This window comes from Mastomys coucha, unplaced genomic scaffold, assembly GCF_008632895.1.
Source record: "Mastomys coucha isolate ucsf_1 unplaced genomic scaffold, UCSF_Mcou_1 pScaffold22, whole genome shotgun sequence".
NCBI lineage: Eukaryota > Metazoa > Chordata > Mammalia > Rodentia > Muridae > Mastomys > Mastomys coucha.
The window spans coordinates 136,463,709-136,480,915 of NW_022196905.1; the positions used below are offsets into that span (position 1 = coordinate 136,463,709).

A 17,207-nucleotide genomic window follows, 5' to 3' on the forward strand; every position below is an offset into this window, starting at 1 on the left:
CACCCTGCCCCCCCCCACACACACCATGGTAGAGAAGGGTTAGAAAGAGAAAGGAGAGGGGAGGGGGATGGACAGATGAAATGGGAAGGGGAAGAGGAAAGGTGATGTATAGAAAGGAGAAAAGGGGGGAAGAGAGGCAAAGTGGGGAAAGTTTGGGGAGAGGAGGGAGGGGTGTGGGAAAAGGAAGGGAGGTGAGAGGAAACCCATCCACCATGGTGCTTCCTCTTTCCCTAAAAGCAGGACCCAGCATCCCCCGCCCCCAGACCTCTGGAGATGGAGCTGCCCACACTTTATCTTCTATTTACGTCTGTAATTCATTCTGGTCTTTCACCTCACAGCTCCTTTGTGGTTCAGCTCCATTATCCTCCATGGTCTTCTGCGAAGGCCCATGCTTCTTGTTGATCCCAAGAAGCTGGGAGCTGTTCCATGCATCTGCAGCCCCTCTTATACCGTTTACACTTCTGCAATGATAACACTGAGCTCCACCTGTCCCATAGGGCAGCACGGCCCCGGGTGGGTAATCCATGAAGGCTCTGCACTGGTCTTCACTCTGCACACCTGTGCTCTATCTTCCCAGCTCCAGGGCCCCCCAGCTTCTTGGGATTCTCAGAAATAACTTCTACCACACTCAACGTATCCTGGGGGGAGCCATCGGCAGCCAACGGCATCCTGCAGGGCTATCGAGTGGTATATGAGCCCTTAGCACCAGTGCAAGGTAAGCTGGGGAAGCAAAGTGGGCTCGGCTCCAGGATCCACGGAGCAAGAGCTGCTGCCTACTCCAGCTTGCAAGAAGCTGGGAAGGTGGAGTGGAGGGGCTGGGGAAATGGCTCAGCTGCTAGTACTTGAAGTGTAAGTGTGAGAGCCCAAACTGAACCCCTACCCATGTAAAAAACTCTAGCTGTGGCGATGCTCAGTCCTAGTGCTGGGGAGCTGGAGACAGGCCTGGGGCTTGCTGACCATACGGCTAGGTGGACTGGTGGGTTCCCAGTGGAAAGTGAGAGACTCTGGAGCTGGCTGGTAAACATCATAGGCTGAATACCACGGGTTAGAAAGTAGGTCGTTGTTCCCCCAAGAATGTGCTTGCAGATCAATAATAGATGGGTCACAGGATGGAATGCTTTGGGAAAGCTGATTCAGGGACCCTACAGTAACTGACGGGGGAGAGTAGTGGTGAGAGCGGTGGTGACTCCAGACTAGTATTCTGCCTGGGGGGCTTGGAGGTCAGCAGGAAGTGGCAGATTAAGGAAGTGGCTTCAGAGACCTAGTCACACATCAGGTACCTGGTTGTCAGCCTTGCCTCTGGGTGTTAAATTTGAGTTCTGTTTGTGGTTGCACCTTTTATCCACTTGTTCCTGTGTCCACTGAGGAACATTGTACCCCACTGCATACTTAGAGACAGGTCCAGCCAGTTTCAAATCTCCCCTCCCCTGGTCATATTCACAGATACATAGTAAAACATAGAGATTAGTTCATGTCTAGGAGGTGACAATACAGAAGCAGCTGGCCAGATAATAATGGCTCTCCATTGAAAGCCACGGTCAAGAGTTTCCTTTGGAAATAAGCAGTTCCATGGAGTGGGAAGTTGGTTTGAAAGGGAACATTCAAGCCCTCGACTTTATTGCATCGAATATCCGATGCCTTTGACAAGAAGATTTGCCGTTGCTTTATGATACTCTAAGAAAGACAGAATGCTCACCATAAACTATGGCCTTAGGCTTTTGCACCGTCAATTCTGAGCTGCATCCCAAATCAGAGCTGGGAAAGTGAGAGAAAGAAAAAGCCAAGGGTTTCTGGGCCGATCGATGAGCTTCATGCACGGTGGAGGAAGTAGTCCGTGGATCAGGTTCTAAGCATCCAAAATGGCACTGGATGGGCAAAGGCAGTGGACAGTGACTGCTGTAGTCCTGCTGGGTGCCTCTCTTTCCAGAGTGAGCGACAGGGCTACCTTCAAGATCTGAGGACAGATTTCTAGTAGACACACCCATTGTTCTTGCATGGTCAGCAAAGGTGACAGAAGGCTTCCCGAAGACCTTCCTATTTGTGTTCAGGAGGGTTCCTTCCCAACACACACATGCACACACACATGCATACATGCACATGCACATGAACACACTTGCACCCCCCAACACACACAGTAAATAATTGGAGCCATTCAATTGAGAAGTGACAGTCAGAATCATGGCTCAGTTTGACCTATGTGCCCTGCATAATCAAAGCTAGCTTGAGTATATCATTCATTCTCAAACAAACAGTTGACTCCTCTGCATCCTGTGTTCTGTGTCCTGTGTTAATGACTTTCTGAGTCTCCAAGAACCCTGTGACACACACTCCAGGAGCAGGGGGCTTCTGCCCTTACTTAACTCGAATACCTGCCCTCCAAAGACTTTCCCAAAGACTGTCACTCCTTAGTGAGATCCGCACCATAGGGAGCTTGCAGTCTTTTGGGGATTCCCTCTATGTATGCCCCGCCCTCCACCCCCAGACAATTCTGGCTTTATGCAAAGCTCCAAAAGCTTCACCTCCCAGCCGGCTGGCCCTAGGTCTCTAGTTTTCCTGCATTGCCAGAGCTAGGAGTACTTGGTCATCTTTTACAACAATGTCTTCTGTCACATTCGATCCCTGCAGACATGACCCCATTAGGCATCATCTGAATGGTGAGCAGTGTTTACTTACTGTGTACCCTGCACAGGCTACTCCCCTGTCACCGGACATCCCAACATCCGTGCCCTTGTGACAGTCCTGTGCTGAGCTGTGACCTCAGAGTACATTTTGCAAGGAAACTGAGTTTAGGAGGCTGGAGAGATAGCTCAGTCAGTAAAGTACTTGCCTTGGAAGCATAAGGATCTGAGTTCAGTCCCTAGCATTCACATGAAAACATGGGTGTGGTGACATTTATTTATAATTCCAGCACTGGGAGGGGGCAGAGACAGGATCCCTGGCATACTGTAGCCAACCAGTCTAGCCTACTCAGTGCCTGTAGGAGGTATCAGAAGTCATGATGGGCAACACCAAAGGAAAGATATCTAACATTGTTGTGGTTCCTATGCACACACACACACACACACACACATACACACATACACGAATACTCGTGCACATACACAATCGCCTCCCCACCACACATGCATACATACACACACACACACACACACACACACACACACACACACACAAACTGAGCTTAAAGCCCATCTTTTTAAAATTACATTTTAACTTTGTTTGTGGGTGTACATACGCACATATGCACCTACACATGTGCGTGTTCATGTATACCCTTGTGGCACTGCATGCCTGTGAAAATCAGAAAGCAGCTTCCAGGAGGTCCCAGGCTTGGCAGCAAATGCCTTTATCTATTGGGCCATCTCCCTGCCCTGAGAGCCCTCCATTCATTTACTCCAGCCCTGGCCTTCTAGACTGACAGAGAGGGGCTTGACTTGAACTCAGGCAGACCAGTGCATGTGCAGCGTTCCGAAGCTCACAGCAGGGAGAGAAGTGGGGAGCGTGTGTTCCCGACAGCCTGCATTGGAGTCTGAGTGCCAGGCGCTGGCCACACAGCCGGGGGTGTGCTTGTAACTCCCCTGGTGACAGCTGGTGGAGTCACTTCAGTTGCACCCATTTTCACCTCTTTTCATAAGTGACAAGGTGTTCTGTCACTGCCATGGCCTCTCCGTGTGTGGAAAGGCCTGGCTCCTTTGTCGTGAATGTCCCTGCCATTGGTGCTGTCTATGCCGTGCTGGGAACAAGGACGGGAGGACAGAATGGTGACTCCATAGCCCCTTATTGGCTCTGCAGGTCAAGGATAGCCAGGGCCTCGGCACACAGTTCAAGGACAAGTCATCCAGATGCCCACATCCTTGCTTTTGCTTTTGTTCTGAGTCAGAATTTACTAGGCAGCCCAGGCTAGACTGAAAACTTACTCTGTATCCCAGGCTAGCCTCAGACTCACTCTGTAGCCCTGGGTCTGGACCATCCACAGACCTGGCCCACCCCAACCTTCACCTGGGTGTCTGTCATGGGTGATCCCAGGCTCAGCCTTCCAGCATGTCTGCAGCCCAGCCGATGGCACTACAGAGTTGCCTGTAGACAGCAGCAGTTAAGCCACAAGACACATGCATAGTCCTACAAGACTGAGGCGATCATGACTCCCCACTCAAACCTCCTGAGCCCACACCCCTCAGCAGCTTACTGTGATGATGGCTACCTGACTCACATGGCTAGTGGAAGCTCAGCCATCATGAGGCACGCAGATATCAACAGATATCTAAACACAGGCCATATTAGAGCCCTACTTACCTGTACATACCCCCCCCCACACACACACACATACACATACTTGGGCACATGCATGTACACACATGCAAACAGACATAAACACATGTCCATGCGCGCACCCACACGCCTGCGCGTGCACACACACACACACACACACACACACTTGAACAGGCCTGCAAGGTGACCCAGCACCTCCCTTGCCTTGATTAAGTCAGCCAAGCAACCCTGTGTTGCTCAGCCGTTCCAGCTGAGTCTCACTGTGTGACACAGACAAAGACCTGATCTAGCATCAACTACCCAAGCCCATCAGAGGTTGACTAGAAGGAACAGGACCCAGGCCAGATGATACTTGGGTGGTTTTGAGAAATACTGTTACTGATCTTACTGTGTAGTACAGGTTAGCCTAGGTGTGGCTCAGGCTAGCCTTAAAGTTTCAGTGATGATCTTCAGGTACCAACAGAGTCCCTTTGAGCAACTAGGCTATGGAATGGGTTATAGAGGGGGGCAGGAAGGGAGGGTCCTGGGTGCATCTCAGAAACTCAGCTGCTCCAGCGACTCAGTGTGTTTCCCTACGATAGCCTAGCTGGGACCCTTGCTGCTCATTGAGCTGCCAGTTCATCTCCTTAACTTCCTGTGGAGACTCTCAACCTCAGAAAGCCTGGAAAACTGAGCCTGGTGAAGCAAGCCCTTACTTAACCTAGCACTCAGGAAGCTGAAGCAAGAGTACAAACAAGTTCAAGGACCAACTGGACTACAGAGAGTTGAAGGCCACCCTGGGCATGAGACACTGTCTCAAAAGAAAGAACTTCATGAGACACTGTCTCAAAAGAAAAAAGAAAAAAGAGAGGGTGTGGGTCAGTGGTAAAGTACCTGCCTAGAATTCTCCAGTGAGGGTTGGGAGAATCCCCTAGTGAAGGACTGGGGCGTGGCTCAGTGGTAGAGCTCCTGCCTAGAATCCCCCAGTGAGGGGCTGGAGATGTGGCTCAATGGTAGACCCCTGCCTAAAATCCCCCAGTGAGGGGCTGGGGGTGTGGCTCAGTGGTAGAGCCCCTGCCTAGAATCCCCCAGTGAGGGGCTGGGGCATGGCTCAGTGGTAGAGCACCTGCCTAGAATCCCCCAGTGAGGGGCTGGGGCATGGCTCAGTGGTAGAGCACCTGCCTAGATATGTTAGGCCTGGGTTCCATTCCTGGTACATCAAAATAGAAATTTAAACCATCAGCCAAGGTAGCAGAGCAGTATTGCCTGAGGCCAAGGCTTCCCCAGTTGCTCACCTGCTGACTTAGGACTGCAGACTTCCAAGGGAACCGCTCTTGGCTGAGTGGCAGACAAGAAGTGCTTTGTCTCTGCTCTTTTCTGCCCTCTGCTCTCATGTACCTCAGATTTTCTCCTGCCACTGTCAGGAATGGAGAAAGCAAGCATTCCACTGGGTACAAAATGAAACCACCAGGAGCACTAACCCATAGGGAGCACCACCTCACTAGGACTATCACCCTACTAGGAGCACCACTTCACTAAGATCACCACCCCACTAAAGTGAGCTAATCCCACTGAGAAGACCATCACATTAGAGCACCACCTCCACCAAGAGTACCACATGACTGGGAAATCACTGCACTGGGAAGAGCACCTCACTGGAGCATCACACCTCTTGAAATATTACTGAACTGGAGAACGCTTCCCTGAGAGTAACTAACCACCAGGAGGATGAGAGGCAATGGCACATTGGGAGCAATCACCCTGCTGGGGGCCTTGCACAAGCATAGTGCCCCACTGCTGGGAGCACCAGTCGCCAGAGTATCTATCATACCACTGGGAGCACTATGCTTGCACCACACCACGCCCTGGAATTCCACCCAGTTGTGCCACTGTAGGACTCAGTGCTATGTCTCACAGACCTCATGCCGCCCAGAGCGCTGAGCCACATGGAGCACTAAGCCATTTGAGCACTGAACCATGTTTTGGGGAATCTGATTTTATGGCAGAGATATTTTTATGTTTCTTTAATATGTTTTAAACTGTAGTATTTTATGAGATTGTACCCCAAGGCTTTGTAGTGCAGGACATGGTTTTAAAATTGATCAAATAAATAAAATTCTGACACATTTGAGGTGGAGGGAAGGCCAGGCTGGCTCTTCCTCCTTGTGGAATCAACTATACAAAGTCCCTAAATGAGTTTATGTCTGCTCCAGAGAGAACTAAGCATCTCTAAACATAGAAGGCACCACTTCAGAGCAAACTTATATCTGAGATGACCTCAGCAGTGACAGCCACCCTGTATCACTTGCCATCTTTGCAGTCTCTTTCTTTATCAGTGTGTATGATGGTAGGGTCCAGCTCTTTGGGCAGAAAAAACACATTTTTTTTCCTAGAGACCCCACTTCCCATGAGAAGAGTCAAATAGAAGTTGTTTAAATCACCCTGAAATAATTCAGAAGACAATAATTCAGCTGACGCGAACTTGTATTAAAGACATAATATGAACGTAATGAACCAGCTAAGAGGCATTTTGGAGACCTGGGGACTACAGATCCATGCTCTGATAGCCTGGAACAATGGATCATTTTGAATAAGATGGCTCCTTGGTTCCTCTGCCAGCCCATGTGGTATTAAAGGAGCCAGATTTCACTATGCTTCCTTCATAGTGAGGGCAGGCAGGCTGTGGGCAGCGGTGCTGGGCAGAATGTACCATCCCCCATTAGCCATCTCAATAATCAGTCTGAAGTTTGTTCATTGTATCCATGCAGTGTATCCAGGGACACACATCTGCTGACCTGGAAGACGTGGAAGAACTACTTCTTCATGTCATCTCAGGTGTACCTGGCAGAGATGAGTGAGCACTCAGAGAAGTCCCACAGTTAAGGGCCTACCTAACTTAAAAAATAAACATCCCATGGTTTTCAAACCTATGGAAACAAAGAAACTCATTTGCCCCCTTGAGAAATGCGTGTTTATATAATTTTAAGTGTTTATCCTTTCCACTAAATGTTAAATCTCACTGTCTAATTGTGTAGCGATGTTCATTATTCTTTGATTCTTTCTCTGTAGTATCATTTATTAGAAATCAGCCACAATTCAAAAATATTAAATTGGGGAACTAAACCATCTACAAGCTTTAGAGTATGCACAGTCCCAAGCAGGGCAACTAATTCTTCCTCCATCCTCCCCCCTCTTGACCAAGATGTGAATTGTCTCTTTGTCTAGAGTATCAATGCTGTATGCGCTATCCTCCCATTAGCCACTCAGCGGCTGTCTTAGTCACCAGGTCAATTGTTTAGCATATTCATGCCCAATGCTGAAGTCTGTTCAGTGTATCCATGTATCTTACCCTCCCATTAGCCATTCAGTAGCCGTCTCAGTAATTAGGTTGAAGTTTGTTCAGTGTATCCATGCAGCGTAGCTTACCAGCTCATTAGCCACTCTGGCTATCTTGGTGGTCAAATGGACTGTCACTGCTATTGCACAATGCTCATATTTATCTCAACCTTATTTTACTTAGTAAAGGCTCAATAGTTGTTGCAAAATAATACACAAAGAGTGCCAGTATTGTACCATGAAAGGACAGATTAACTCTGGTTCTAGGGGAAAATTATCTGTATGTATTGTGTAGATGCACTTATATACACCCCCATACATCTATCCTCAGTCTCAGGAAAAAAATCAGGTGTCTTGAAACATATCTATGAATAAGGGAACTCCAGTTCTTAATCAAATATTATGGGTTCATTCCTATATTTCTATACAGAAATATATTGTTGTGTGGTCTTCATTCTCTGAACTAAGAGTCAATACCCAGAGGCACAGATTTAACACCGTCTTACCTGGGTGATGTTCCCAAAAGTTGTCTGAGGCTTACAAGTCATACACATGCCATCTGGGTCAGACTCCAGACCGGTCATTGGGGGAAGCTCACCTTTGAACTGAGCCCAGCCTCTTCCATACCCTGCCTTCCATACTAACCAGGAGGTGTACAGTCGGCCTCTGTAAGTGAGGCAGGACTCTGTAATAGCTGGAAGCAAAGTGCGAAGAGGATGGTCTCCAGGATACAGTCTGGGAGTCCTTCCAGGGCACTTCCTGCCTTGTCCACTGAGGTCGGAACCGTTCCCTTTGTGACTGTCACAGGCTTGGTGGTTTCTCGGACAGAGTCACTTATCAAGCTTAAACTCTAATTACACTTATCTGGGATGAAAATTGGCCGGATCACCGTTTAAAGTCCTCCTAATTGTAAGCAATGCTCCTTTAGTGAGCTGCCAGGGCCATCTCCCTTCTTATCGCTACAGATCAGGCATGCTCAATTGCTTCCCCAAGCTCAGCCTCCTCTTTCCTGTTCTTTTGTGGCCATTGCAGGCGTGAGCAAGGTGGTGACCGTGGACGTGAAAGGGAACTGGCAACGCTGGCTGAAGGTGCGGGACCTCACCAAGGGAGTGACCTATTTCTTCCGTGTCCAGGCACGGACCATTGCCTACGGGCCGGAGCTCCAAGCCAATGTCACTGCGGGGCCTGCTGAGGGTGAGTAGGCTGTATTGATAACTGAGCTGAGCCTCATATCTCTCACCTGTTTTGTGGGCTGGGGATTCAGGGATATTCTCAAACAATCTTTTTGGGCCTAGCAGCCAGAAAATGCCTTGGAAGTTTCCAAAACACACTGTAAGCCAGGCACAGCAGTGCACGCCTCAGAATCCTAGAACTTAGAAGATGGAGGCAGGAGGCTCGTGAGTTCAAGTCCATCCTCACTGCAGAGCTCAGGGCCAACCTGGGCTATATGAGACCCTGTCTCAAAAAGTTTAAAAAATCCAAAACAAACTACAGAGTACATGAGCTTCTGTGGGTAGGCTTGTCACGTACACAGACGCACACACAGAAGCAAGTTCTTGGTGTAGGCTTGTCACGTACACAGACACACACACAGAAGCAAGTTCTTGGTGTAGGCTTGTTACGTACACAGACGCATACACAGAAGCAAGTTCTTGGTGTAGGCTTGTCACGTACACAGACGCACACACAGAAGCAAGTTCTTGGTGTAGGCTTGTCACGTACACAGACGCACACACAGAAGCAAGTTCTTGGTGTAGGCTTGTCACGTACACAGACGCACACACAGAAGCAAGTTCTTGGTGTAGGCTTGTCACGTACACAGACGCACACACAGAAGCAAGTTCTTGGTGTAGGCTTGTCACGTACACAGACGCACACACAGAAGCAAGTTCTTGGGGTTAAGCATATAGATTTTTGTTTCTTTTCTAGCTGAAACAAACAAAAACACCTTAAAAGAAATAAATGAAAATTGTAAACCCTTTTTAATCTATACAATCTTTATGTGTAGCCCAGACTGGCCTCTAACTCAGGACAATCTTCCCGCCTCCATTTCCCAAGTACAAGGATGAAACGCATACACCACCATGTCCAGCTATGAATCGTATTTTTGAAGTAAAACAAATGAGAAGCTCCTAGTGTTCTTGAGGCATAAGGGAAGGCTGCTCCATCTTAGCAGCCTGTTCAGTCTGGTTCACTCACCAGGACGCAGACCACTGTTTAAAGAACAGCACTGGGCAACTGTTGGCCTACATCGTCTCTGTCTGTCCCCTGGTTACCTCCTGTTTTGTTTTGGGGTGTGTGTGTGCATGCATGTGTGTGTGTGTGTGTGTGCGCGCACGTGTGTGTATATGCATATATGTGTATAGGCATGTGTGCATGTGTGTATGCGTGTGTACACATGTGTGTGTGTGGGGGTATATGCATATATGTGTATAGGCATGTGTGTGTGCATGTGCATGTGCATGTGTGTGTTTGTATACCTGTGGAAGCCAAAGGTTAACACTGGACGTCTTCCTCCCTTGTCTTCCACCTTTTTCTTGAGAAAGGGTCTCTTACTGGTCCTGGCAGATTACTTGCCCATTTGCCTAGACTAGTTGGTGAGCCCAAAGGACTTTCCTTTATCTGCCTTCCCTATGCAGGAATAATAGGGACACACCCACGCCAACTCCTTCTCTTTAAATTCTGTGTGTACATATGCATGTGTGTAATGTACGTGTGCACTGCTGTCTACAAGCATAGTGTGTGCCTGTAGATGCCAAAAGTCCATGTCAAGCAGCTTTCCCAATCACTTTCACCTGTTTTTGGAGACAAGGTCTCTCGATGAACCCTGTGCTCACTAACTGATGGGACAGAGTGGCCAGTGAGCTCTGAGAATGCCCTAGTACCCAGCAGTACTCTTGTGCGCTAGGATTGAAGATGCACACAGTAGAACTGAGCCTTGACATGGGCACCGGGATCCCAACACACCATCTCTCCAGCCCAGCTTTTTAAATTTCATTAAATTCCTTTTCATGAGCCAATTTTGGACTTCACAGGGGATTTCAAACTTTTCTTCTATATACCAACATACATACACATATGTGTTCCTGCACCATGTTCTGAGATTCACCAATGCGTCTCTCAAATTTCTGTGTCCTATGTATGCATCATTCGAAACCTTTTTTGTATCAAGACTGTAAAAACCAGAGCTAAATGTAAGCACAAATGAGACAGAGACTTTGAGATCTTGCAGGTAGATAATGCTAACTGTGCTCAGCATCTTCCTGAGTAGTTTGTAATTGCTCTGTTGCAACACTGACAGTGGTGTACCTGGCCGTTCTGAGTCACTCCCTCTAGGTCCTGCATTCTCAGAGTGCACCAAGCCATCACTCCCCTGTGGGGGAATGAGGGAAGGATGGAGGTGGCACATGCCTGCAATCCCAGCACTTGGAAGATAGGAAGATCCCAAGGTTAGGGCCAACCTTGGCTGTGGATCAAGACCCTGTCTCGAAAACACAGTCCTGGGCTGGAGAGATGGCTCAGTGGTCAAGAGTGCTTGCTCCTCTTGTAGAGGACCCGAGTTCAGTTCCCAGCTGTAACTTTGAATCTAAGGCAGTGGTTCTCAGCCTTCCTGATCCTGCCACCCTTAAAACAGTCCCTCATTTTATAGTAACACCAAACCATAAAAATATTGGTGGCTACTTCATAACTGTAATTTTGCTACTGTTACGAATCACAATGTAAATATCTCGTATACGGGATATCTAGTATGGGACCCCGCCCCAAAGGAATTGTGACCCTCAAGTTGAGAATTGCTGATCTAAGAGCTCTGATGTCCTCTTCTGTCCTCTGCAGGTACCAGCACATGTGTGGGTGTGCGCACACACAGATAGATAGATAGATAGATGATAGATAGATAGATAGATAGATAGATAGATAGATAGATAGATAGATAGATGATAGATAGATAGATAGATAGATAGATAGATAGATAGATAGATAGATAGATAGACAGATAATTTAAAATCTTTAATAAAGTAAACACTTCTGTCACCACTGAGGGTTCCCCAGGCCCCTCAAAGCCAGTATCTACTCTATTTGCTCTTTTTATCCCACAGGGTCCCCAGGCTCTCCAAGAAATGTCCTTGTTACCAAATCTGCCGCTGAGCTGACCCTTCAGTGGACAGAGGGAAATGCTGGGAACACGCCTACTACAGGCTACATCATAGAAGCCAGGCCATCAGGTAGGAGCCATGGGGCTGTGTACACCTGACTAGACACCAGAACCAGGCACTGCCCACGTGGTGGTATCTTGGTCACACTAAAAGCAGTTGGCCTGTGGGGTCTCTGGCCTCCTCTTCCTGCATTTCCCTAGCAGGGCGGAGGTAGGGGGCATGTGTGGAAGAGGAGACTCATTTCTTGTTCCCCTTCTGAGTGCCTAGTAACCACAGCTGTGCTGTTAACCTCTCGGGCATTCAATTTCTGATGCCTTAGCCGCATGACACTCCAAAAGATGATAATTGTCACTCTCAGGAAAGGGTAGACGAGAGGCGAAGGACACTCGAAGACATTTCGGCTCATCAGGAAGATCTAGAAGTGTCTCAGGGACTCGTCTCAGGGGTCTAATGCTGGCGGCCTGTGGAAAGAGCCTCGCTCTCTTCTGATAATTACAAACGTCCTTATTAATAGAGAAAACGACACATCAACTGCTGTGCCTTTTAGGCTCCTGAAAATGAGGACTAAGCTCCATTTCTGAGCTGGGGAGAGGGCTTATGAGTGAGGAGGCTCGTGCAAACATGAGGACCTAAGTTCAGATCCCCAGCACCACAGCAGAAGCAGGGCATGGCTATGTGTGCACCTGTTCCTGTAACTCCAGTGCTGTGGGAGGTGGAGACAGGAGGATTGCTGGGGATTGCTGGCTGCCAGCCTCGCTGCAGGCTCAGTGGAAGATCCTGTCTCTAGAGAATAAGGTAGAGAGTAACAGCGCAGGCCACCCGATATCCTTCTCTCTGGCCTGTGTGTGTGCATGGGACTGTAAACAGCCACACACATGGTACATACACCACTCACCCACTCACACATGCTCACATACACACATATGAACATACAGGCATGCCTGCATACCAGTGCATACACACTTACACATGCATGCATGTATGCACACATACTTGCATGCATGTTCACACACACACACACACACACACACATGAACCCACACACATACACATGCATACACATGCACACACATATATGTACCCACATGCACCTAAACATGTACACATGCACATGTGTGTGCACACATGAGCACACCCACACATATGCATATACCTACAGCCTTGCACATGCACCTGTACACACATACACTCGCACACATATGCACCCACACAAGCAAGCACACACACATGAACCTGCACACACATGCATACATATTCACATATATACACGCACTCTCTCACACACACAAGCATACACACATGTACCCACATCCACCTGCACACACGTGTGCACACACACAGAGAACTACTCCTGCCCTACCTCCTTCCTTCTGACCGTTTTTATATCTTGCTCACTTTTTATGAAATAATTTTATTTTTTTATTATATGTGTACGGGTATTTGGCTTACGTGTATGTCTGTGTACCACATGTATGCCTGATGCCTGAGGTGGTGAGAAGAGGGCATTGGTTCCCCTAGAACTGGACCCCAGTTAGGTGCTAGGAGTGAAACCTAGGTACTGTGGAAGAGCAGCCAGCATTCTTACATCCTGAGCCATCATGCCAGCCCTCTCTTGCTCTTTTTAAAAGAAGTATTAATTGTATATTAATGGGATTCAGTGTGATTTCAGTTTTTGAGAGTATCACATGCAACTTAGGTTGGCCTTCTACTCTCGATGTAGCCAAGAGTGATCCTCCTACCCCTACCTATGATCCCAAGTTCTGGGATCATAGGTGTGCATCATTATGCCGAGTTGTATGTGGTGGCTGGAACCCGGGACTTCTTGCATGCTACGTAAGCTCTCTCCTACCTGGTCCCCAGCCCAGCCCACAGTGTGGTATTTTCCTGCATGCTCTGTTACCTTCACACAGCTAGGACGGAATTATCTGACACGAAGAACTTAAGGAAGGAAGACTGCTCTTGGCTCACAGCTTGGAGCATTCCATCTGTGGCCACTTAGTCCCACACCTTTGGCTGTACATGGTAGCAGGAGGGTGTGGTAGAAGGGAGCTGCTTACTTCATGGCAGACAGGAAGCAGATAGAGAGAGAAGAAGGGGCCTGGAGAGCCCACCTGCAGTGGCCTGCTTCCTCTAGCTAGATCCACCTCTGAAATAGTTCCCCCAGCGGATAACTAAGCATTCAGCATACCAGCCTGTGGGAGACAAGTTATATGCCAACCACGGTGCTGCAAGAGCATCACTGACCACACCTAACCACAGTGATCCTTCCTAACTTATGTTCTGCCTCCATGTTGTATTTCTTTACTGGTCCCCACATTTGAGATAGAGTGCAAATACTTGTATTTCTGTGTCTAAGTTACTTAACATGATCTCCTCCAGCTCCATACATTTTGGTACAAATGACAGAACCAGATTCTTCTTTATAGCTAAGTAATATTCCATTGAGTATTTCTATCACACTCCTTCCATTCATCTGCTGACAGACAGCTAAGCTGGCTTCCTCTCTTAGATGACATGTATTTGACATGCTAACCTCACTTTCTTTGGCTGTATACCCAGCATCCAGACAGCTGGATCATCTGCAGTTTTGCTTTTAGATTTGTGAGGACCCTCTCTCCTGTTCTCCACAGTGGCAGAACTAATCTACATCCATACCTACCATGTATGCACATTCTGTTTCGTTTCCATGATGAAAGGTGAATGTTATTGGAAAATGAGTTTCTAGTGGTTTGAATTGGGTGTTACCACTGGGAACTGAGTTAGGAGCAATCCGCGAACATGGAGAATGCCAAGCAGCTTCACCGTGACCTTCAGATGGTCACAAGGCTCACAAGGATGACCTGAGCATCGACACAGACGAAGCACCAGGCACACTTCAGGAAGGGGCTTCTTTCCCAGTGCCAGATGGGATTTTGTGTGAGGAGCCATTTTGGTATGGTATTTAAGAAGGCTGTGAGACCACAGGGGAAGAGCCCTGACGTTACATCCTGTGGCAGATAGTTCTCCTCCCTCCCTCCCATGTTGTTTCTTAATGGCTGTAAGTTTGATGTGTTATCTGGAATCATCTAAGGGGAAATAGACTGGAAAGTTGGCCTGGGGAGATTGCCTAGTGGGTAGAGCACCTGATGCACAAGTGTGAGACTAAATCCTTAGAGCAGAGGTTCCCCACTTGTTGGTCATGACCATTTTGAGGACCAATGACCCATTCATTCATAGAGGTCACTTAAGACCACCAGAAAGGACAGGTATTTACATTACAATTCATAACAGTGGCAAAATTACAGTCATGAGGTAGCAATGAAATGATTTTATGGTTAGGGGGTCACTACAATATGAGGAACTATATTAAAGGTTCTCAGGATTACACAGCCTTAGCACCTACATAAACTGCAGACATGGTGGGATATCTGTAACCTGGTGTTCCCACAGTGAGTGAGAGGTAGAAATGGGAGAGTCCCCGAGAACTTGTGAGCTCACTACCGCTGGCCTAATGTCAGCAAACAAGATCTTGTTTCAGATGAGGAAGGAGCTGAGGACCAGTGTTATCTTCTGACCTGCATACATGTTCCACAACATGCACATGATGCTATGTGTGCATGCTTGCATGGACACACCTATACCCACACATATATGTGAAACAAACACACTTTTTAAAACTTCTTCCTGGATGGCAGTGGGGAAAAATGTTGTAAGATGTGAAATTGTCAGAGAATGAAAATACACAAAGGAAGAGAGGGAGGAGGAGGGGAGGGAGAGAAGGAGGGGAGGGAGGAAGGGAAGGAAGAAGGGAGGAGAGAGGGAAGAAGGAAGGAAGGAAAAAGGAAAAAAATCTTTGGCTTCACCTTGCTGGACTAGATGGTATCCAAGGAGCAAGGCATTGACCAGCTCTAGGGACAGGAGTCGTCAAGTCAGTGATGGTTCCAGAGCCTTCTGTGATCATTTGGCCCTCACCATGATCCCAAGGACAGCCAACCGGCTCTCTGCAGTGACTCTATGTTCAGAGGCAGCCATCCTGCCACCAACACTGGAAGACAATTGCCATCTATGTCCCCTTGTGGATGCTGGACCTGACTGTGGTGGGCTGCTGGACCAGGGCCTTTCACTGAAAAACTAACAGAGCAAGCTGTCCCATCCCCTTTGCAGCGCAGGCCAGCCCCAGCTCACAGTGGCATGTGAGCTTTTATAGATCGTCAATATTTAAACACCTTGCTGGGACCCAGGGGCCTCTGGATCTCAGCTGTCATCTATTTCAGGCCTCATTACACAAACCATTAAACACTGTATCTTCTCATTTTCTCCACTGAAGCTTCCTGGCAAGGCCTTCTCTGGGCAGAGTGCTGGTTTATGCAGAGGCCTGCCTGCCTGGCATCCAGGGAGAAAGAGACACTTAGGTGTCCCATGGCCCAGATGGCCTATTTACCCCGACGTGTCCCTGCCCGGCCACATCCCTGCCTGCCCCCATCGACACCATGTCCCCCATCTGTCCCTATCACCATCTTCACCCCTGAAGATTTTTCTGAGGAGGCCATGGCTGCTCTGCCCAGCAGCAAATGGCAGTAGCATCAGGCTAAATCACAGAACCTCTTATTCCAGAGAGGATAATCCCTGAGTGTAGCTGAAGGACACAGCCATCAAGCTCCACCAGGATGGCTGACCAGCTGGTTCATTTCTCTAAATTTTGAGCGAGTCTCCCCTGGAATTGTGTCGCAAAAGGCATCTGGAAAGCGGCTATGTGGTGGGCAGGCTCGAATGATTTATTCACGAAAATTATTCCAAGGCATTTTGCTGTGTAGCTCTCAGAGCCTAATTTACATATTTACACAATACACTGGAATGGCACTAAAGGCACTATAAATATACTTTCCTCTCCAAAGCGGCCATGAAATATATATTTAGGATGCACCCAAGGTGGGCAGACATTGTATTGCCGTTCTCACAGATGAAGCCTTAGTCTGCATGCATGGGGCGGGGCCTGTCCACCCTCAGCCCTCCTGGGTGCACCCCGAGTCCTTTCCCATTCATTGTGACTTTCAGTTCTTGGTGGGGTGAGTTTTAACTGAACAAAGAAGAAAAATCAATAGTTCCCAGCCAGGCATGGTGGCAGACCTGTCTTCCCAGCATTCCAGAGGATGAGGCAGGAGGATGGTGAAATCTAGGCCAGCCTAGGCTACCTAGATAGGCAGACTGAGTTTCAGAAAGAAATTAGTACCAAGCTGGGGAGGTGGCTCAGTTGATAAAGTGCTTGCCATTGCAAGCATGAGGCCTGGAATTTTATCCCTACAACCTGTGCTCAATAAAATGAAATAAAAAGTCAGCAAGCCACTGAGAGACCCTGCCTCTAAAACCAAGGGGACAGTACTTGAGAAATGACATCTGCACATACACACATGCATGTGCACACACAACAGATAGATAGATAGATAGATAGATAGATAGATAGATAGATAGATAGATAGATAGATAGATAGA

The 17,207-nt window shown here is 48.0% G+C and overlaps 1 protein-coding gene across 1 annotated transcript in view; it reads left to right on the forward strand.

Moving 5' to 3' along the window:
• Positions 1-17,207, forward strand: part of Sdk1 (sidekick cell adhesion molecule 1) — a 976,484-nt gene that overhangs the window by 925,544 nt on the left and 33,733 nt on the right. The window contains exons 38-40 of the mRNA XM_031338568.1: positions 578-715; positions 8,617-8,778; positions 11,682-11,807. Coding sequence (XP_031194428.1) covers positions 578-715; positions 8,617-8,778; positions 11,682-11,807 — 426 coding nt within the window. The remainder of the gene's footprint in view (positions 1-577; positions 716-8,616; positions 8,779-11,681; positions 11,808-17,207) is intronic.